Source organism: Bemisia tabaci, chromosome 6 (assembly GCF_918797505.1).
Source record: "Bemisia tabaci chromosome 6, PGI_BMITA_v3".
Classification (NCBI taxonomy): domain Eukaryota; kingdom Metazoa; phylum Arthropoda; class Insecta; order Hemiptera; family Aleyrodidae; genus Bemisia; species Bemisia tabaci.
In genome coordinates this window covers 53452489-53474517 of record NC_092798.1, presented here as the reverse complement: position 1 = coordinate 53474517, position 22029 = coordinate 53452489, and the positions used below count along the sequence as shown (strand labels likewise).

Sequence of the window (22029 nt, the reverse complement as noted above, 5' to 3'; positions counted from 1 at the left end):
CGGGTGCAGGCGGCGCCGTCCGCCGAGCGGCAGTCGCGCAGGTCCGAGATGATCGTCTTGGGGTCCACCTCGACGGTGTAGCTGGACTCGGCGAGGGCGTAGTTGCAGCCGGACACCCGGCACTCGGCCTCGCAGTCGCAGCAGAAGGCGTTGCACTTGCCGTACGAGCAGCATTGGGTCAGCGCCGCCGGCACGCTCAGCGGGCAGGAGGCCGACAGGGACGGGCAGCAGAGGGACACGGCAGAGGGTGCCAAGTCCAGGATCATCAGACACAAGATGAAGGTTGAGGTCATGGCTTCTGGTGAGAACATCCTTGATTTCGACTCGTCAGATGGGGCTGGATTTTATGCTGCACTTGACGGCCAGAGCACGGATATATGCTTTTGAATTTGCAGTTTAAAAAGTTTAAGACGCTTGGGCCGATTCTACGTGATGGTGGAGAAGAGGACTTTCGATCTCGAGTTTGAAAGAGTTTGATTCTGATAACGTGTTGGTGGAAAAATTGTTTTTCGATCTTCAGTTTTAAAACATTTGCGACGGTTGTTTCCAACTCAACGTGGTGGCGGGAAAAACTTTCAATTTGAAGTTTGAAAAATGTATCAGGTGTGACACTAAATGCGGGTTAAAACTTTCGGTTTCCCAAGGAAACGAGAACCTTCCTTTCAAAAACCTCAAGTCTAAAATAGTTTAAAATACGATACAGAGGTGGAAATAAATAAACCTGGTAGAAATCTTAGTGTGAATATAAATTTGAAAATGATCCACAAAACAGTTAGGATTTGGAACTTCAAAAGACTTGAAGTTCAAAAATGTACACAACAGGGTTAGGTTCAAATATGATTGAATGGCAGAGAAGGTTATTTGAATGCTTCAACGTCCTGGTGCCGCGCCGTGCTAGGTAGATAACTATTCCTGCTTAGCGGAGCGTGTCTGGCCTACTCTGAAATTTGAAGGGGCGGTGCAGATCGGTTGGAGCGTAGCGTTGATTTTGATATTGGAAGTTCTGTGCTGCACGTATTCGAGTTTTGATTAAAATGGGCCAATCACAATGCAAGATGAGATTGAATCACACACGTTTTATTTATGAACTTTCTCGCCAACTTATTCTAAACACCTTGTTTACCGAGAGATTTTTTTCCTTTAGAGGTGACGTTTAAATGAAGATAATTTGAGTTTAATGTCATTCACTAGAAGAGTTAGCACTATTAAAAAAATAGTTTAGTTTCAAAGACGAATTTCAAAAATAAAGTTGCCACACGATATCGTAACAGCGTTTGCTGGAAACCAATGTCGTTCGCTTCTACGAGAATAAATTCTTAATACACCTATTTTGAAGTTTTCACGTAAAATATAAATCGCAATACTGGAGAAGTAATGAGAAACGAGTTTATTCTGGAAATGTAGAGATGAAAAACAGACATTTACTGTTGAAAAATTGTAGCGCACTTGAGCGATTTTTTATAGGAAAATACTTCGGGCTATCAGTTCACGACCACTTGTTAAAAATATAGGAAAGAGGAACTTTGACCATACATGAAAAAGGCGGATCGCCACAAGCAAGCTGGTGAAAGAGATTCATGAGTCGAATATTCAGTTCAACGATTGCAGATTGTTTGCAAACTTACAGAGGAACGAGTTTCCATCGCACCATTCAAAATTTTAGCGTTTACTTCGGCCAACCGGTCGACCATAATAAAATTTAAAAACTTTATAAAGAGTAAAAAATTCAACAAAAGTTATAACAGACTGGCAGTCTTAGGAAGAAAATGTTCAGATTTTTCAAACTTATGTTCCCTTCTGTTGGAAATTAATCAGAGCTAGGACGACACAACACTGAAGCGGTGAACTTGATCAATGTAAATATTGCGTTCGTCGCAATCAAAAACTGATTGTGAGCTGGCGAAAAGGCAGAAAAGTTTCACGAATCAGGAGTTATTGACACATATTAGGTAACCTATTCTTTGCCACTAACAACGGCTACGAATGATCTGACCATACAAAATCAGAAAAACAGCCGTATCTGAAAGATCGTACTCCACTACACTTTCTCACGATCCTACTAGGCAAGAACAACGAATGTGCATAGGATTTCCACAGGAGTTGATCTCTTGTTGCTGAGAACGTCAGATTTATTACGAAACATTCAACTTTGAGGTATGGCAACGGCAGGACTGCTACAGTTGTCAGACGAGGCGCGAAAATGCTCATGCTTTTCGATGAATTCCGAGGCGTTACACTTTTTCGAAAGGCGGCAACGCTGGATTGAGGTGGACGACGAAAAAAACATCATCGTCTATTTTCTGAACCGGTATAAACAGTTTAGCCGTGATAAAGAGGCTTAAGTTCAGACTTAGCCCGAGAATAGCATCATCAGCCTTTCGATAAGATAAGGAACACGTACGAGGAAACATTCGAGGGGAATTGAAAATGTGCGGGTTGCCCTACACACAAATTTGAATGGAGGGGGATGATTATGGAGGGAAAACGGGGGGGGGGGGGGAGAGAAATGCTTATGACCTACACACGAAGAAAAGGGTCTGGAGAGAAGAAGGCCCGGGGTGGCCTTTTCCGAGAATTTGGAAAACCTTTGTAGCATCATTTTATACAAGATAGTACCAATTGATGAAAATAAGGATGGGCCTTTCTGACCTAACCTGAATTGAATTCTGCCGTGCTAAGGAAGAGCGCCGTATGAGCCTTCAGGCATTGCCAAATTTACCCTGGCGAATCACTCATTTTCAGGAAAATTTTTGAATATTTTTCTGCCAATTTCTTGGGTAAAATCTTAGGCCAAATTTCCTTTGTACTTAGATCTAAAGTGTTTGAAAATTTCAAGAAAAAATATCCATAATTTTACTCAAAAATAAATATTATATCTAAAGAAATTTGGCAGCTCTCGAATGTTCATACGGCGTTCTTCCTTAGAACGGCAGAATTAAGGTCTCGACCCGTGGCGTTGTGGTTTTCCACGTGCTCCAACGGAAAATTCTATTATAGTACCCTCAAGTTTAAAGAAATCTTGAATTTTTCCCTCCTCTATTTCATGTCGTTTGCATTTCCAAAACAAAACAAAAAAATCGGCATTAGTTCTGACAATCAACAGGAAAAGGCACCTTAGAGTCGAAAAACTCAAAATTGAATTCTTAACATTCCTGCTCAGAGCAAAATTTCACGGAAACTTCGACAAAAAAAAAACACACGGAAGTGCCTGATCAGACTGGGGCTACAACTATCTGATTTGTAGGTCAGGAAAAACTAGTTCGAAGGTGAAAGAACTTATACCTGCCATTTTAGGGACTCAAAGTGGACCACTAGACAGAGAAGCATTTAAAGACTTGGAGCTGTGTTTCCATATCAAAAAATCATGCAAAATACGCTGAACATGTTTGAAATATTCATATTCAACTCATTGAAGAAATATCAACGCTTACAGTTGAATCCTCAACTCATCTTACAATCGGACCACTTTTGGCAATTAGGAACTACAATCTCTGGCTCATTTCAGAGACGAGAGATGTGCCATTAGCATCCCTATGCAGATAGGAGTTTTTATCCACGAGCCAGAGTTTTTACTACCTTATTGCAAAATGCAGTCAAATTCCAGACCAATCATGAGGATCTTGAGTATTTGTAAACTTTTAATTTTTCCCGGACCCGTAGACACCCTCGCATAGTGGATGAAGAGCTTCGCAATCAAGTTGGACGATGATAATTCACGTAATATACTAAAGAGCCCTCTTTCTTTGCCCAAATTTCCATAGTTTCTCCTCCCCGAGGCAGTGAATGGGACGCGGAGAGCGTACATTGTTGAATATTCCCGATTCGGAGGCTCGATGCGCCTGCAATCTCAGCGCATACTTGAAGCGTTACGGTTGAGTGCATTTGGTAATTGGCGCGTTTTCATCACGGGAACAGCTGGGCCGCGGCGGGGCTGCCGCTGCTTGGGTTAATCAAGTTAATGGAACTACAAACAGCAGAAAGTTTAATTAAACATCCGCGATGATTGGTGCGACTGCGGAATTATTCGAGGCTTGATGAATATTCCCCGTGTTCGGGCTCGTCAAAGGCAGGCTCCATGGCAACTGAATTAGAGTAGGCGTGTTTTTCGATCACTCAAAGAGGTAGCATCCGTTTGATGTATTAGTAACTTAATAGCATCATCTATTTCCAGCATCCTCTGCCTCCCGCTCTCCGGGCAGCCGCCCTTTTTACCTGTCGCACCGTCGCGTCGCGTCGCTACGTTTCGACAAGACTCTGAAGCAACGTCCATACTTACATCCTAAATAAACATATAAGTGCGTTGCAATTTAAAGATACCTGAGAAAGTAATTGAGACCTTCAACCGATAACTGCCGGCTCATAATTGAAATTGATAGACAAATCGATAGACAAAGAAGACGACTGCTGAATAGAGCCATCCTATCAGTTGAAACGGGTGATCATTATAGACTAAAGGGGAAAATGATGTACTAACTTTACGGTGTCTCGTGGGTTGCTGTTAGTCAATTTATTTATTAGAGACCTCCTTTGTACACTGCCTCCAACGATCTGAATAGCGAGAGTCTCTGTCTCTAGGCAAACCTGATTGCCGGCCACTGAGAAAAACTATCGCAGACGCGGTTTTGAAAAAGCGTGTTACCGACTACGCAGATTGCGCGCTAAAGAGAGAATTTCGCACTTTTTTCGTGAAAACCCAACATGGTTCTTGTGCGATGTTACCTGTACTGCCGTGATAGCGAAGAGAGCAGTAATAAGCGTCAAATTTTCGAAATCGAGTTTCCTTCAAAATTGTTGACAGTTGAGGCTGCAATGGAGGGGATACCCAACGCTATCCTGAGAGTCCACGTCTACATCAAGACAAACTCTCCATGCAAAGATAGGGAGCAAATACATTAGCAGGGTTGCCGCGTTTTCGGTTTTGGAGTCCCCAAATAAAGTGGCAGCCCTGTCAGTGTATTTGCTCCCTACCTTTACATGGAGAGTTTGTCTTGATGTAGAGGTGGACCCTCAGGATAGCGAGGGATATCCCCTCCATTACGCCCTCAACTTTGAGAGCTTTTTTTGAGCTTGGGAATTCATTTCAGGGAAAACCAGTGGGAGTATCGTGTTTCTCGCGAGCTTTTACATGAGAATCAATAGTCAAATGGCAAATTACTCGCACATGCAAGACCTTCATTTCTGGATAGGACTATTCGTAGTTGGCGGATGTGGATATTGCATAGACAAGAAATGGAAGGCGGTGGGTGTTTGGAAAATGTGTTTGGATGTTTACCTGGACGGATCCGTGGTGGATGTCGTCGAGGAGGGCCGGGTGGTCCTGGCTGAGGCTGCGGCTGGTCAGTCGTTTCCGGCGTCGCTTGTGCATCGTGAGGAAGCGCCCCGTCCGGGAGCACGGGCACGCCGACTCCAGCGCCTCGATCAACGCCCAGTTCGAGTCGGAGATCTTCCCACGCCGCATCTCCGGAGAATTATCTGCAACACAACATACAAAACCAATTCAATTCAATTCAATTTTTTTTTTTTTTTTTTTTTTTTTTTTTTTTAATTAAGATCTGGAGCTCTCTCTAGGTTGGGTTAGAGTCCCTTTATACTGAGAGTCAAGACAATGCGAATCCATTTCTGATTGGTTAACCGGATTTTAGGCCTTCACAGTGTCACAAACGGGAATAAAGATTACATTTTCACCAATTGCAAAGATTATAATCTGGAATGGACCGAGGAATTTCGGGTTCGACAAGGAACAAACGGAATGAAAGAAGGAACGGAGAAAGGCAATTTCTGTAATCTTTATTCCCGTTTGTGACTCCATGAGGGGTGTTGTCTTGACTCCCAGTATAAAGGGACTCTAGGTTGGGTTAACTTTGGCCTTAGTCGCAAGCTTTGACACAGCACATGGTTAGTACACATCCATGCTCCGATAAGTTCAACGTGCCCTGAGGCGTGAAATTTTGATGGACGAGAATGCCATCTCGTCCGGTACACATAGAAAGAAAAATCAAAAGAAATCAGGAATCTCCCTCCGTATTCAATTGAGAATTGAGCGCTTGGACTATTCAGTCATACAAAACTTAAAAAGCGATAGTCTACTGTAGAGCTTTAAAATTCTCTTTGTTTCTGTGGACTTCAACAGAGGGCAATGTAATGATCATGATTTGGCCGGCCAATCAAAAAGATTCTATTGCAGGTTTTCCCTATTTTCCCGGAGGCTGAGAAATTTGTTATAAATGCTCGACGGACGCGTTTTCGGCGGAAGCGCGGGATGTAAGCGACGACTCGTGATTGAAGATTGGCGGAAAAAGGCAACATTTTTAAGGAAGACATAACTTTGGGGCGTTGATGAAATGTAAGGAGCCGGACACGCGGACACGGACTTGTGTATTAAAGAAGAGTTTAAAAAGATAAATATCCCTGCTCGGCTCGGACAGTTGATCTCACAAATCGTGGCTCCTCCGACGCAAGGGCGTAGCTCCATCTGGACGTGAATCCCGGAAACGGTGGAGTTATACGGACGACAGGGCTCACCAAGAGATCGAGATGCGCTCTAACGTGCGAGAAGCGACCGAGTCGCGAGTGAATTTCCTCGGCGCGCGAGGACCGATAAAAACTGAGCGCGGCCAACCCCGCGCTAAATCATCCCCCTCGGGGACATCCGGGGTGCGGAGGGGGCGGAAGGGCGAGCGGGGGTGTCAACTCGCCGAGTAGTTTGCCCCCCGTCATTTTTCAGCGTCCCACTGAAAAACTCCCGTCTTGGCGCCCCGACCCATCCGATCCGGGCCAACAGGAAACTGGCGCAAGGTTCACAGATTCTGCCATAAAAGGGGGTTTCAATTGAGAGAAGTGCTCATTTTTAGAACTATCTTGCAACAGCGAACTCATGCCGCCACCGGCGTTTGCCAAGTCCTGCCGAAACCCGCATTCATCGTCGTTTGAAAACATTTTCCAGTCGATTTTCTGACAGCGAAAATCTTTGTTGCGACGAGGAGGCCACGCAACGTTGGAAGTTTTTTTTAAACGTAAAACATAGGGTCTGCTGTTTTAGACAACTCCCACCTCCAACAAATCATATTTTCCTCAAAACTTTCGCCAAAATAGTTTTTCCCCATTTCTTTCAAAATTTGACGAGTCTAATTCAAATAAACGTAGTAATTCCGCCAAGACTGCGAAATACATGTACTATACACCCTATTCTCAAACAAGCGATGGGCATGAGAAGACACGGTATCTCTTTATGTTCTGTGCATATTGGCACATTTCCCTACCAACTGCTCCTGAAATGTGTTTTAATGTTATAAAAACACATCGTAACATAATCAATTAGGCATGGAAGATATCACACACTTTGCTATATTGTCTAGTAGAAAACTAATGAATCACTTTTTTAAAAGTTAAAGGTCAATTTTGTTCATCCTAGTCACGAGTGATTTCTACGAGTCTTTTTGATAAGTATCTGAGTGTCAAGTTCTCTAGATTTTTAAAATAATTTGACTCCTCGAGCTTATGACCATAAAATTCCCTGACTTGGTGATTTTTCTTTTTTTGCCGCATGATTTCCTATTAAAATGCTTTTCACGAAAACTTCAGGCGCGAAAACCCTTGTAATTAAAAATACGATATATTAGATAAAGAGAAAAATTGCCAGGTCCTGCAGCAAAATTTCATGAATTTCCAGAGTTGGGTAAAATCCCCTGACTTTCCATGGAGTTTTCCAGTTTTCCGAGAGCTTGTAACGCTGATCATGCACAGTTTAACGGGGAGTCGTTCGAACAAATTTTTTGCTCGACCACCTATAGGTCCAATAGAGAATTTGCAGGTTCTGACATTTGATGAATTTTGTGTTTGAGTGGAAACTGCTGAGTGAACTGAACACGAGAATACCTTTTGGTTCAGGAATTGAACAGTTATTAGAGAAGATATGACAAAATGATCTAATTTGCTACAATACGTGTGTTTAAATGGGAAATGCCGCCAGATGACGTCAGAAGGCGGTGCATTTCCTCACTTTTAAATTCATTTTTGTACTATTTCCCATATTAGAAAAAAAGTATAAAAAAATATTGTGAAATCAGCTGTTTAAGCACTTTCAGATGAAGCAATAGAAAATTTGCGTGCAAATTCTCCATTCCTTAAAGTTCATCTCTGGAATTTCTGCTAATTTCGAAAAGATGGGAGCATCACTGGTGGATTTTCGGGGCGATTTGGTGGAGGTGCGCGACAGTCGGATCCGGAGCCACTCGAAGCATTCCAAGATGCCGAGTGACACCGACATCGCAACGATCAGCAGTTCCGGATCATCGATCAACCCCCGACCCTCACCACCCCTTACCCCCCCCCCCCCGACCCCCACCACCCCTTACCAGCCCCCCTCCCGCCCGCCCACCAGCCATACTCCCGTGATGAGTGTCGAGAGCCCTCACGCTCCTAGCTGACTCAATTGCCAACTTGCTCTAGAAGCCACCATCACCTAAAAACATCGGGAAATTAATTATCACGGGAAAAAAGTTTCGCGTCGGAGACACAAGACGGGTAGCCTATAATTGACGTTACTTGACTTTTTTACATCCCAAACCTATCGGTTTAGGGCTGAGAAGCAATCAAGCAGTGTTCCTTTCCCACCCTGTGCTGTTTACAGTGGAAAAAACGCGCGACGCTGCAACGGCTTCCATAGCTAAGCCGAAACTAGGAGATTGAGGCTGTCGTATTTTCATACTGTCAAGACTGTCGCGGTAATGTTTAGTGAGCGATTCAATTTAAGCAGACTTTGGTTTTTCAGGAGCGGGAAGCTTGAATTAACGCATGGAAAAACTTTAACATCAATGAGGGTACCATGAAGAATTCCTATTAATCCGCAAATAAGAAATTTGTCTCCGTGTAAGAAGTAATTCTGTTCCTCCGATACTGGCTGCCGGGGGGTTGACTTTAGAAAAACACCAGCGGGCTGATGGTTGAAATTGGTAGACAAACCTATAGACAAAGAATACCAAAAGGATACTGAGGGATCCTATACGTGGAAGCGAGTGGTTACAATGGACAAAGGAGGTAGATAATAGGATAACTACTAGCAACCCACGAGAGACCCTAAAGTTCGTCCATCATTTTCTTCCTTGGCCTATAGGAACCAACCATTTCAACCAATAGGATCGCTCCATAACCTCTATATATTCTTTGTCTATAGCTTTGTCTATACATTTCAACAATCAGCCCGCAGCTGCACCATCGTATTCCTACAAAAATTTCACGTGAGCTGAAATGGTTGAAAATCCCTACTGCAAGTCACAGCTCAATTTTGGCTGGAATTCGAAAAGAAATCGAATTACGTCCGAAGCAATTTTCACACTGAGTAATTCCGAGAGCGTAGCGGATTCTTCTCTTGTTATTTACTGTAACACCTCCATTCCTCAATTCCGGTGAGGAATACGTCTCTACCCTTAACTCAATATAAATATACAAATTGATAAGTGAGTGCTTTAGTCTCCTGAAAACAGAATTGCGAAACTTAAAATTGGAGAAAAATGATGAGTAAATGAAAAAATGGAACCAATTGATGGGATATGTCCCATGCCATTCTGACACAAAATATGGCGTCTATCGAATCACCTTAACTAAATAAAATAACCAAATTTTCAACTCTCAAACTATCAACTATCAACTATCAAAATTCAAACTATCAAAATTTCCAACAATGACAAAAATGATTGTAATATACCTATAATGTAATGAAATATACACGCTCTAATCATTTAATTTGTATTACCTTTATGTTATGTACCTACATGTTATACTATTTTTATAATAAATTTTGCCAACATGCTTTTCAATTCAGTCTACAACATTTCATTCCGACGTGGCAATAATGATTTATAATGCCCCTAAACATTAAAATGAATTACAATAGTAATGCCGCATTATAATGTCGTATTATACATCGCAACGATTCATGTCCTACTGATTATTGATTATTGTAAGATGAATTCTGTTTTCTCTGATTGTATGTTTCATACGTGCGAAGCAAGTACGGGTCACTAGAAACGTGGTTCGTACGGGTGGCTGATGAAATTGATCTTCGAATACCTTTTGATGAGCTAGGGAAATGGAACCATCTGCATCTCATGGACAATAAATAGTTGCCGTAATTAAGGTCATCCCGTGATTAAGGTGCCGTGATTTAAGTCATAAATTCTTCATCTAATTCTTGATTCATCTCCAAAATGTCTGCTAAAGCTTTCATGCGCTTCTCCTTGTATGCATGAATGAGCAAATTGGGTATCGAACAAGCGGACACTTTTTGAAAATTTAGATGATTCTGGACAATATCGTACAGAAGTCCACGAGCTGCAGATAGAACCATTACCTCTAGCTCATTAAAAGTTATTCGAAGATCATTCAACAACCTCTTTGACAAGTTGCAAAAACTTTTCGTTAACAATAGTGTCACACGGTACTAGGAATATTTACTATTTAACGAACCTTATATTTCCCTGACTCAGTCCTAAATTATAGAAGTATGCGTTACTTTTCCAGCAATCCAAAAAAACAATTATACAAAAAACCAATACCTACACTTTCAGATATAAAAATGCAAATTTTTTGCAGCCTCGCTAAACGACTTATCAACCAGAGATTTTTTAGGAAGCGGACCTCCAAAGAGCTTTCAAAATTAAAAGTATACAACAAGTGATAATGCCATGTATTCGCCATATCAAAGCCCAATACACATTTATACACCGGCTACGTAAATCTGCTAAGTTACAAAACATGAATCGACAGTTGTCGGATTGTACATCAATGACAAAATGTGTCTAGGCCCTCATTCTTGACTACAACTACTGCCCCCAGAGCCGCTCTCCGACGCCAATGCGTTGGAGCTTCCTGCTTGTTTTTTAATGTTGCGATAAGGGATCACTAAGAGGCAAAAACGGCAACCGGCACCGCTCGCCCAAAGAACTAATCTACCGGAATCTATCGTTTTCGCAGCACTTTCGTCCGTCGTTTCTTGAGCGCACTCATCCTTCGCCCCCTCCCCCTCCTCCTCCAGCTTTCCTACTTTTCACCACTTTTTGAGAGAGCTCCCTGTTCCCTCTTCTTATATATTTTCCATTGATTTAGGTCATGTAGCTCGGGAGATTTCACAAAAATGGCTTGTTATCACACGGCGAAGCAGTGGCGATTTCACAAGTTGTCAATACCGCTTTTCCTTAATTTAAATCAATTAAAAATATGGATTCAAATGAAGACAAAACAAAATTGCCAACTTACAAGAATCACCACTGTCGCGAGGAAGATCCGCCGGACCGTAACTAAGATGAAATTCCGAGTGCCCCAAATGATGCAACTTTTCAAACACGCAAGCTTTCACCTGACCGACCCTTTAAATATTCAATCCAATAAAAATTCTATTACTGAATGTTCAAAGTTTAGAGAAATATTATCAAAATATTAAAATTACGTGTAGTGTAAGATCTGCGGATAAAATGGACTGCATTTTGCAATTTGGAACTATAAATTCTGGCTCTCCTGGAAAAACACTTATGTGCATAGGTAAACTAATGGCTAACTAATGGTAACTATGGTAACTAATGGCTATGTGTTGTTAAACCAAGCTAGTATTTATAGTTCCAAATTGCAAAATGTAGTCCGAATGAGCAGTAGATACTCACATATAAAACGATGCTGTTTAAAGAGTCTATGTACTTTACGGATGAAAGTGGCTTTAATTTGGTCTTTCAATTGCTGGGTCTGAGTAATCTCATGCTTGCATTTTGCAACGAATTTAAAGCATGTGTTAAATTGCCAAGACAGCAATTCCACGTCACATATAGAATCCTTTTCGTGGGTGGATGAGCTATCCTCCTATTTCATTTTGTAGATTCACTCGATTTTCATTCCGATACTGCTGAATTGCTTCCAATTTTTTGGGTTTGTAAGAATTCTTATTTCTGACGCACGACTTCAGGGAATTGAGTGAAAGTATGTGGAACCTTCTGTTTTAGCATTCATAATTACTACATTTTTATATTTATCTGTATGCAGTTTTTTTCTAGTGCTATTACTATAATGTTGCTTACTCGAGATATTTTCTCGGGAGACAGGGCTGAGCGCCTCTACGACGGCAACTAGGCAAAAACAACTCCGTCGCGTCGAAATGGTCGCATGAAGAATCATAAAGGGGCTAGGATGCTAATTTGCTCGAGCAAGCGTTTAACGCAGCGAACACGGATCACGGGACATGAGTGGAAGCTAACCGGCCGGCAAATGGTCATTACACGTTGAATCAAACGCAGGCACCGGCAGTTTATTAATTAGTCTCGACGGTTACCGCGCTTACTCAATCACACACGGGTGATTCTCAATATGAATCCATTGAAATGATCCATTTCAGAAGAGACAGCACGATTACATGAAAATCGATTGTTAAGCATACATTTAAATGGACGAATCTCTAGAGGCACCACTTGCGAGAATCTCTACAATCGTAAAATTTCAGAGCCCCGATACAGAATTGAGGCTTCTTGAAGCAACAGGAGCAAGATTTATTTTGCTGATGAGCCCTAGACTACGCAAGAAAACTAATTTTGTGGGGCTCATCAGCAAAATGGACTTCGCTCACTTTTAATGATCCCCGGACTTGATTTCTCGTTGAGTCAATCGGAACTGTCTTCAAAACGTCTTGTTGAAATAACATAGATAGCCTTTGAAACGAAAAGATTTCCTATTGCTTTTACGAGAATTCTCGTCCGGGAAGAAAGAATTGGAATTTTCGTTAATCTCACAGAAAAAGGTGTCTCATGTGCGCTATATCCCGAATCTATTCACTGTCTCGAGAACGGAACACGGAATGGCGGGACAAAAGAAGGCACATCTGTGAGAGGTTAAAGCACAATGATAGGAACGTAAATCATGTTCTACGAAATCAAAGACGCGGATGAAAGATTGTAAATGTGAGGGTTGTGAAGCTGCACGCATACAAGCCAGCATGGATACCCGGAAAAATCGAGAGATCATGACAGGGAAAAAATTGAGGAGGGCTGAAACGGACTGGGGAGGGAGGATGGGGGGGGGGGGAGTTGCGATGACAGGGTTTTCTACCTATTCAATATTCATTTACACTGCTTGCTTGCTCTCTAAAAAGATTTTTCAAATCCGATTTGCCGTTTCCATTCGGGGTTGCCTCGTCGCAAAAAATCTCCCGCTTTCAACGAGACCAGCGTTAGTTTGCGAGCACTGTTATTAGGGGAACGAAAACACGACAATGGCTAAATATGTTAACAGTAACACACATAATAGTTGAAAGATGCGAAAATAATAGGTCACGCAAAATTTAATTTAGTCATTTTAGTGCTCTTCAAAGAACTCCCAAAAATTCGCATATAACAATGAGAGTTGACCTAAAGCGTCAAAAAAAAAAAAAAATGTTGACTTAAAAAGGCAGGGAGAGGTAACTGCTCCCTTATCTCCCCACATGAAGCCCTCGTAAAAAAACTGGCACATCTCAAGACTCCAACGGCTCAATTCTCAACCGGTAAAATTAAAAAGGAAACAAAACGACTTTAAATCTTGAACCGAATCTTCTGCTATCGAATACGAAAAATCATGGAGAATTTAAGTTTTATGTTGACGAGCTTCTCGGACGGATGAAAAATAAAATTTCTAAGGAAGTCTGCAACGTCGCAAATGGAGAAACGTCGTCTCTCATTTTGCCCAAAAATATGTATGTATAAAATTGAAGGCATCATGACTTTCCTCTCTCAACTTATATTCGTCTGTAACGATAAACAATGGGACGCGTTTGCTACGGCGCCTTGATACAACTAAACAACTTCGACGGATGTCCGTATTGCGTTCAAAAAATTGAAGGCGTTTTGACTCCCTGCTCCTACTACTTGTAGTTGATTCGATCGACAGACGCGTTGGTCGGCGGTGACGGTGACTTGATGCAACTATTTAAACTTGATGGATGTCCGTATCGCACCGACTGAAGTGCGAAACCACGTATCTCCAATGCGGTGTTTCAAAATTTCCGTTCTTATTTCATCTCTTCCATGAGAAACAATCCTTTGAGGAGGAACAAAAAATAAAAATCGAAATATCAGAATCTGTGAAAACAAAATGTAATATGTAGATGGTGAAACTTATATTGTGTCTTCAGCGGGCTGAATATTGAAACTGATAGACTAAGCAAGAGACAAAGAAGACAAAAAGGATATGGAGAGATCTTATTGGTGGAAGCGGGTGGTTGCACTGGACAAAAGACGTAGGTAATAGACTAACTAATGGCAACCCACGAGAGACCCGATAGTCAGTACATCATTTACCCCCTTAGTCTATAAGAACCACCCATTTCAACCAATAGGATCGCTCTATGCTCCTTATGTCTGCTTTGTCTACAGCTTTGTCTATCAATTTCAATAATCGGCCCGCTGTTTGTCTTTCAACGTATTTCTCCTCTTGTTTTTCCCGTTCAAAACCGGAGTTGTTGGGGCCCCGAGCCGAGAGTCCGGACAACCTATCATTATAGCTTTGGTTTTTTATATGTATTTCTTGGCGTTTCGTCGGACAAAATTGATGGATCTTGAAAAAAACGAAAAATATAAAACACCTTTCTACCTTTTACGGATTTTCTAAAAATAATTCGGTTGAAAAGTGTCAGCGTAGTAGAAGCGTGGCCACTTGCGGACAAAGCCTGTATGTAAAACGCCTTACGCTGTGATACTACTATTTTAACTTCTGGGAATGCGGGTTGCGTGTCGAAACCAATGAAGGCAATTTTTCTCGAGGGAGTCACAGAGAAGAGTCATAGTGCGTTGCCGAAATTGTCATGTTTCAAGTTCTTGGTACGACCTCGAAGGGGAAAACTAAACAAATTCCTAGGAGCTCTGTATGGTGTGTTCCTGGACCAAATACGCATTTGACAGGAGAAATGTCATAAACTAGAGAAAAAATACTGCCTCCGATTAATCTGATTTTCGGTTCCGAAAACGCAGAGCCGAGGATTAGGGACGCTACAAAGTCTAGATTGAACCAATCACAATTAACACGGCATCGAAGTCTTTATCAGCTGAAATTTGGACGTATTTCTATCAAACGGAACTATGTGCATTATGAAGTGAGCCCTCTTGTGCATGTATTCTTATGGGTACCAAGGCCCATGCCTTAATGCACATAGTTCCGTTTGATAGCAATACGTCCATTTGAGCCTGGGGAGCGCGACATGATCGAATCGCTCACTTATGACTCTCGAGAGACTAATAAAGGAGCTTGTTCACAAATGAGAGCGGAGAGAGTAGGACATTAGTTGAGGACTAAAACGCAATAGTATCCATTCTCACTTCTCGCTCGCTTCGGGGCAACTTAATAGAAACACCGTGAGCTCCTTTGTGCGGAGATGAATTCAATTGTTCAGTTTCGAACTCACGTCCTCGCAAACATCTCGCAAAGTGGCGAATCCCCGATTTTGCATTCCTCCGCATTCCAATCCGAACTGTTCCATCTTAATCGAGTTTAAATTCAGTTCCTTGAAAACATTTTAGGTGGTGGCATCATTTTACCTTTTGCACTTGGTGAAATTACAGATAGTGTACGTACATTAATACCGTTACGTTCAGATTTGAGGAAATTTTTGGATTACTTTCAGATGATATTGATACGTAATTTATTACGGCTTTTACAGTCAAATCTACCGATAGCGACTGAAACCGTACCTCGGCTTTTTCTCCAGAGTGGATACACTGAAGAAAAAAAAAGTTACGGGCTACATAGACATACCGTCCGTTCCGGGCTCAGAGACCGAAACGTCCGGGCGCTGGAGCCGTACTAGCTTCGATTGCTCCGGGTGCTACGCCTGAAACGCGAACGATATGTCTATATAGCTTGTAAATGCGGCTTCCACGGCCGGACTTTTTTTCGCAGTGCAGGAGCAGGGTTTTATTTGTTCAAAAGTAGATGTGCGGTTTCCGCATGAAGCTATGCTATGAATGCTATTATACGTACAACATGGTTTTAAAAAATAAAACAATGCTCACATAACTTTGAAGGTGCCATTTGAACTAAAATGTATACGCCCAGAATTAAGATTACACTCTTCCGATTAAATTGGAAAGAGTAAATAAATCAAAAATGGCTGAATTCAACAAGATTTTAAACATAGAATAGTTTCATACAGATTAATTGCATGTGAAAAAAAATTCTTTAAACTTGTCAGCATGATTTGATAAGTTTACAAGTGCGGTGTCTGAGGCCGGAGTTAGGAAACTTGGCAATATTCGAGGGCCCTTACGGCGTTTCTTCTTAGCAAGGTATGCCACGGTATTACAGTTTAGGAGTCCTGATAAAAAATGATTACATTTAATTTAATTTATTTTAATTCTTAAGGAATTAAATTGAATTGAATTGACTTCTTAAGGAATTAAAACAACAAACTCTGGATACACTCTGCTGTTGAAACAGACACACACTGTACACACTGTGAAAACAGAGTGTGTCCAGAGTGTGTTGTTTTAATTCCAACAAGAATTCAATTCAATTCAATTTAATCCTTTTTCACGATCCCTAAACTAAAATTCCGTGCCATACCGTGCTAAGAAAAAAAGCCGCATGGACACTCGAATATTGCCAAGTTTCTGTCAGAAAATATTTAATTTTGAAGAAAGTTGTGGATACTTTCCTTTGAAATTTTCAGACCTTTAAATTCAAAGTAAGAGCAACATTCTGTGTAAATTTAAAGAAAAATATTTATGAATTTTCCCGAGGATTCGTGATTTTTTCAAGGAAATTCGGCAACGTCTGAAAGCTTTTACGGCGTTAGCACGAAAGAGATGTAGAGTAGACATGAGGTCCAGTGCGATATTCGATAAAAACAAAAAAAGTGGCCCTTACTGCATGGATGGGCACTGAAAAGTGTTTTCAGGCATACGAAATGCCTTAAAAACTTGGGAATACACGACAAACAAAACGTGTTGACTGTATATTCCTCGCAGGTAAAAAACAACTTAGCGACCATAGCGACCCATATCCCCATATCCCCATATCCCCATATCCCCATATCCTCGTGTGTCAATTAATTAAACTGAGTGGGCCAATTCGACTGCCCTGCCGTCCCTGCCGCGCCACGTGCGCTCACAATTTTGTTTACTTTCTTCCGGCGAGGATCAACCATCGTCCTTTTCCACGATGCCAAACTCTCTATAATAACGACGGACCTTCATTGAAACAAACAAGCATTGGATGGTGGGTGTCACAGGTGTAGCTAGCGGACTTTCAGTAAATAATTCCTTGGCTCAAATTAAGACTCCCAGGAAATGGGCCTGGCAGTTTAATTCTTCCACAAAATAAGAGAACTCAGAGGATAGAAAATAAGAAGAAAATTCCACGGGAGTGTATAAGAAGCGTGGTCCTCATCTGTTCTTATGATAGTATTATCGTGTTGTAAATTACCTTCGTAATTGTACATTTGTGCTATGACTTGGTCGCCAACGACAAAGATAAAATTTTCGTGGACGCAAGAAATTTGAAAACGTGTGATTTGGACTGCGCAAATAATGTGTTGAGTAATGCTACAGTGCTAAGGAAGATCGCCGTGCAAACCGTTAGACGCAGCCATATTTCCTTCACACGAACTGACTGGGAAAATTGTGAAATTTTTTAATTAAATTTTTCAGACAGTATTGTTTGAAATTTAATATAAAATATTTCAAAATCTTGAAGAAAAATATGCATAAAGTTCCTCAAAAATACATATTTTATCCTGGGAAATTTGGCAATTCTCGGATGTTCCTACAGCGTTTCTCCTCAGGATGGCGGAATGGATGTCAGACTATGTTGACTTTATTATCGTATACTTTCCATGCGAATTTACTTTTAAAAACAAAAGTAATTCTGACACATACATCTGGACCTCTTGTGATCAACGTGCCTTTTCCGAAAACGGCAACTACGGGGCTATTGGGAGGGAGTTTGACTGAAGCACTGAAATCTGTGATGATTATTTGTGCGCAGCTGTGACGAGTTCAGAAGATTACGCAGCGACGGAAAGCGTGAATAGAAGATGATAAGCCCCCACTCGGGATTCGATTTATTTTAAAAGCTCAGTAAGCCACAGGGCCACGAGGCCTCCGGAAAAAGTTTTCACGACGTCCCCTTATTATGTCGAGCCTTCAATACCTTCAGGACATCATTGCCAGTTAAAATGTGAATATCACCGAAACACGATGGCGTCGTCAACTGGGAGAAATCGGAAAATCTCAAGATTCCGGAAAGGGGCCAATTTAGGACCTTATAATGCCCTCCTCTCCGTGAATCGATCGACAAACCCGTGAATCGATCGACAAATCCGTGAATCTATCGACAAAACCGTAGATCGATCGAAAAACACGTCAATCGAAAGGCAACGTGATCGAATTTACGGTAAATTCACAATTTATACACATGTGAATCGATCGAATTGGTGTCGATCAGTTCGTATTTGGACGTATTTCTATCAAACGGAACTAAGCGCCATCGGGGGAGGAAGGTAGAGGGGGGCTTGGATTGGCGGCGGAAACGGGCGCCGTGCTCAATCCGTCCTATACTCGCAATGCTTTTCCATGGCGCTTAGGTCCGTTTGACAGAACGCGCTATCCAGGATTCTAAATTCATCAAAAGGAACTCAAATTGGCGCTTAGGTCCGTTTGGTAGAAATGCGTCCATTTTCCGATCGATTCATATCGATCTAATCCATTCCCACCAGTCCTCGGAATAGGCTCGACTCTGACTTGCCGAATCGAAACAAATGAATTCTTCGAGAGCAAAGCCCCCAAAAAATGAGGGGTGTTGAAAGGATGATGGGGGGGGGGGGGGGGGGAGTGCGGTGAGAATCCGCGGTGATATCGACATCCCTGGGAAGGAGCGAGAAGTTAATCCGGTGGCAAGCACTTGAGAGCGTGGCGCGGGCTCCGGATTATGAGACAAAGGCGTATTTTATTGCTGCGAAGAGGGAGGATTTTTGGCACTCCGCCCGCAGCGCAGCGTCCCTGCGTCCCTGCGTCCCAGCATGGCATCTCGGCACCCGAGCGCCTCCATCCCCGGCCCTTTTCAGGGCTTTCAAATGAATCCTCATCCGCGGTAGGGCACGCTACCGCACGGCCGCCAACTTTCCGCCGAGGATACTCGGTAGCAGCGGCGAATTTATAAAAAAATATTCCAAGAAAAACAAAGTCAACGATAGCGAGATTTTCGATTTAAACGTAAGAAAACCTGACGACAATCTTAGAATATCGATGGCCAAACTGCGAAACCATGTGTGACGTCACAGACTTCCTGTCATATTTTACTTTTCTTTGCGACACTAATTAACGTAATTTCTTGAAAGCTTACTCCATTTGTCTTCTCTGCTGGCGATTTTATCTTTGATAGTTCCAAAGTTACAGACAATTTCAATATGTTCCGGAGTGAATACGCTGGATTTCAAATCCAAGATCTTATCCAGTGTGCACTGAACTGCTCCTGCTTCTTTGAAAAAGAACATGGCTACATTTTCAGCTTCTGGTGCTGAGAAAGAAACAGCGACAAAAGCAACATCTTCATGTGCAAGTTCTGCGACGGATCATTAAATACGTGTATTTATTCGACCGTTAAACAGAGTCAGAAACTTGCGAGAGACGCGGAGGACAGCTTTGAAAGCTCTGAACTTGACCTGCGGTCCGCGCAGTAATCCCCAAGTTTCCCAAGCTCCCTTTGTCATCACCCGACAGGATATTCCTCGCTAGTTTTCGAGCTTTGGACTTTTGGCAACGTTTCAACACAACTTTGAATCCTCCACCCCCAGCCCCGGCTCGGCGCACAAAGGATCGAGTCAATGGAAGAAGTCGGACACAATTTGGAAACTTTAAACGCTTATAAATCCTTTAAAAAAAAACTTTGAGGTTCTTAAAGTGGTTCCATTGGTTTCCTCGTGACATTTTCCTCAAAAACCAACTCTTCAAAATTGAAATGTGACGAAATAAACATCAAAATTTGCAGTTTTAGTCCTAAATTTTATGTCCGACCTTTCTCATTGACTCAATCCACTGTGCGGCGCTCAAAATTCATCCAAGCGAGACCGCGCTTCAAGAAAATTGGCTCCAAGACCCCACTGGATATTAAAGTTTCAAAATTAGGACCATCTGAAAAATTGATAAGGATGAACATCCCATTGCTTGAGCGTATTATATGTGTGCAAATATTAGCGTAAATAAACTCTGTGACTCCCTAAATTTAATTTTTTTTTCTTCGTTTAACTAGAAATTTACGGGGCATATTCAATGAGGCTATTAGCAAGTGGTGTTTTTGGATGAGCCAATAGTCTCCTTTTGCATTATGGCCCATGTTTTCCTTGCCACCATGGTTCTCGTTGGAAGGGGGGTGACAGGGGCGACTTCCTAATTAATGTGAGTAGTTACACTGCTAGAACGTGTATTTTACGTTCACACAGTAATCTTTTGTAAAATCAACATACTTCCGGAAAATACTTTTAAAAATCCTGACAGAGAAATGGAAAGCACGTTAGGTTGCAAAAATGAGAAACCCTCACGCACGGATATCGTGAGCCTAGGGGGGGATTCGAAATGTTAATCCATTTGATGATGAAGATCGAAAAATTCAATTCTCCACCAATAACACAGTATTCAAACTTTCAAGAATTTTGGGGTTTAAGATATTCAATATATTATTCTCGACCACCCGTAACATAAAACTGTTATTGCCTATATTATTCCTTTTGTTAGGTCTTAATTGTAGCGGCTATAAAACTCAGCGATCCATACTCAAGGAAATCATGGCAAACAACACATTTTTAAAGAAAAACTTGTGCAACGTTATATAAGTTGTCAACGTCTCAAAACTTATTTAACATAAGCTTTTTATACCACCGGAACAGAAGATCATTCGCTTAAACAGCAAAGATTGCTGACACACTTTTATCACCTTACTACATTAACATCACTGCAAAAAAAAAAAAAAAAGGCAAAATTATACCGCACTAATAACGTTAGCTTTTAATTCCGTACCTCATTCTGACCGAAACATTAAAAAGTTGAGGTAGCGGAATATTCACGCATCGGCTGTAAAGACTGAGCGGAGCGCGGAGTGAAAAATCGCCTTCAATTTCTGTGATACTACACCGCGACATCAGAGGGCGAATAGTTGCCTACTCTGCGCCTGTCGTTTCCGCGACTTGTCGAGTAGCATAGCCTTAGACTCGACGCGATGGTGAGGCCATAAACCACTTCATTATTCAGTTACGAAATTATTCAAAGTGATGCATGTTGACTTTTGCACATTTATGACTACTTTAAAGTGTTTAGTGTGGAATTTTGAAGAGTAATAACTAAAATTTGAGGATAACTAGTACATGAGCGTTACAGCCTTCCTAGGTTATTTCTGAGGGCGTTGAGGAAAATGCTTGTTTCTCTCGGGAAGCTATTAATTGCGCAAAGTGCAATTTTTGTGACAACGAAAGTTTTCTTGTTATGATGAAATTCTTCTGGTCGTCACAAATAAAGGGAAAAATAATATCACAGGCTAACTACGGTTCAATTTATACTAAAATTATTATACGTCAAATTTGTGCTTCAGTTTCCTTCGAATTTTTCGATAAGAAGCTGTCGAGGAAAGCTTTTCTTACTTTACATCCTTCCAAATTTCCTTATAAATTTGGATAGAATTTAGTAAAACAGTCGCATCATAAGTGTACATTGAGGAGTTTCAAAACGTCATCTTTTGTGTTCATAAATCAAAGCGACATTTTTCCTTTAAGTTTCGTGGGAATAACCAACCTTCAGACGTGCAAGAAAAATTGCAAAAATTTTTGAATGGAAACGTAGGTTGGTCGCCTTCTGAAAAATATTTTAAGACATTTTGGAACAGTGCAATGTAGATGTAGCTGTTTGGCTTAACTCTATCCATTCAGGCAGCGATATTACCTCGCCAGCCTTGATTTCATCGGGAGCTCCTCCCAAAGAGCTTACTTAAAAATATTAATGGTTCCCTCGAAAACTCGCTTGGCTGGAACTTCATTAACCC

The 22029-nt window shown here is 41.5% G+C and overlaps 1 protein-coding gene across 4 annotated transcripts in view; it reads right to left on the bottom strand.

Annotated features, from left to right (window-relative positions):
• LOC109042004 (uncharacterized) overlaps positions 1–22029 on the bottom strand; it is a 349059-nt gene that overhangs the window by 53333 nt on the left and 273697 nt on the right. For all 4 annotated transcript variants that reach the window (XM_019058538.2, XM_019058540.2, XM_072301973.1 and 1 more), the window contains exon 3: positions 5273–5472. In XM_019058538.2, the coding sequence (XP_018914083.2) occupies positions 5273–5472 (200 nt within the window). The remainder of the gene's footprint in view (positions 1–5272; positions 5473–22029) is intronic.